Source organism: Salvelinus sp. IW2-2015, unplaced genomic scaffold (assembly GCF_002910315.2).
Source record: "Salvelinus sp. IW2-2015 unplaced genomic scaffold, ASM291031v2 Un_scaffold4399, whole genome shotgun sequence".
Classification (NCBI taxonomy): Eukaryota; Metazoa; Chordata; class Actinopteri; order Salmoniformes; family Salmonidae; genus Salvelinus; species Salvelinus sp. IW2-2015.
This window is the reverse complement of record NW_019945669.1, coordinates 89,744-91,239: the sequence shown is the minus strand read 5'-3', so window position 1 is coordinate 91,239 and position 1,496 is coordinate 89,744. Positions and strand designations below refer to the sequence as shown.

Here is a 1,496-nt window from a genome sequence, read left to right as displayed (position 1 = left end):
TTTGAGAGAAATTAGCTTTTGTGCGTATGGAAGAATTCTGTGATCTTTTATTTCAGCTCGTGAAACATGGGACCAACACTTTACATGTTGCGTTTATATTTTAGGAACACTACCCAAAATATGTCACACAATTTTTTTTACTTTACACAAAATATCATGACGTTAATGAGAGTCAAAATGTAAAATATGTGTGAAGGTCTAAATAAATCAAAAAGCCGCTGTGTCGAACCCTTTCGACAACGGGGAGATGTTACTGATGTGCTTTGTGTCTGTCGCCAAGTTTTGGACTTCCACACAAAATTACTTCTTTAGTTATTTTATGTTTTTAAGGAAGTGTGTAGGTCGCATTCTGTATCATAAAGCTATGAAAGTTATATATTTAGAACCACCTGCTCGATTGGAATTAAGCGACGACTGTGTCTTGAGTGTCCAAGAACGGTTTAGTTTTTTGTGTTCTGACATGTAAAACAGAATGAATAAATAAGTAATGTAAACATTATCAGTAATTACCAGGAAACTCTACAACATTTGTTTAAAATTATGAAATGTTTGAAAACTGGCCTCGGGCTATTGAGGGATCTGATTTGGATTAAACCTCATAGCAAGGCAGTTTTATGATGTGGAGATTTCATGCTGGTCTCTCTTAAAATAAGCACTGTCTTTGGCAGGAGGAAAACCAAACATGGAGGAACCAGAGACGTCCAAACCAGCAAGACGACACCTCTGTTCCCAGATTGGAAAGAGTTTTACCAAGTTAGGAAGCCTGAAAAGACATGAGAGGACACACACAGAACCAAAGCAACAAAATTGCGCCCAGTGTGGAAAGAGTTTTAGCCACTTAGGAAATCTGAAAGCTCATGAGCGAACACACACACGGGAGAGGCCTTTCCATTGCTCCCAGTGTGGAAAGAGTTTTAAGCGGTTAGACACCCTCAAAACTCACGAGCAAATACACACAGGGGAGAAGCCATACCATTGCATCCAGTGTGGAAAGAGTTTTAGCCAGTCAGGAAGCCTGAAAGTTCATGAGCGAATACATACAGGGGAGAAGTCATACCTTTGCGCCCAGTGTGGAAAGAGTTTTATCCAGTCAGGAAGCCTGAAGGAACACATGAGACTGCACACAGGGGAGAAGCCTTACTACTGCTCACATTGTGGAAAGCGTTTTAACCATTTAGTTAGCATGAAAAGACATGAGAGGATACACACAGGAGCGAAGCAACACCCTTGCTCCCAGTGTGGCAAAAGTTTTAAGCGATTAGACACCCTCAAAGCTCATGAACGAATACACACAGGGGAGACACCATACCATTGCACCCAGTGTGGAAATAGTTTTTGCCAGTCAGGAAGCCTGAAAGTTCATGAGAGAATACACACAGGGGAGAAGCCATACCAATGCTCCCAGTGTTCAAAGTGTTTTACCCATTTAGGAAGCCTGAAGGAACACATGAGACTGCACACAGAGGAGAAGCCTTAAAAATGTTCAGACTGTGGGA

The 1,496-nt window shown here is 41.4% G+C and overlaps 1 protein-coding gene across 1 annotated transcript; it reads left to right on the top strand.

The window, feature by feature from the left end:
* Positions 1 to 538: 538 nt before the first annotated feature.
* On the top strand, positions 539 to 1,490 carry LOC112077233 (zinc finger protein 135-like). Its single transcript, XM_024143789.2, has one exon. It carries the CDS (start codon positions 683 to 685, stop codon positions 1,475 to 1,477), a length of 795 nt encoding a protein of 264 aa, XP_023999557.1. The 5' UTR covers positions 539 to 682; the 3' UTR covers positions 1,478 to 1,490.
* Positions 1,491 to 1,496: the final 6 nt, after the last annotated feature.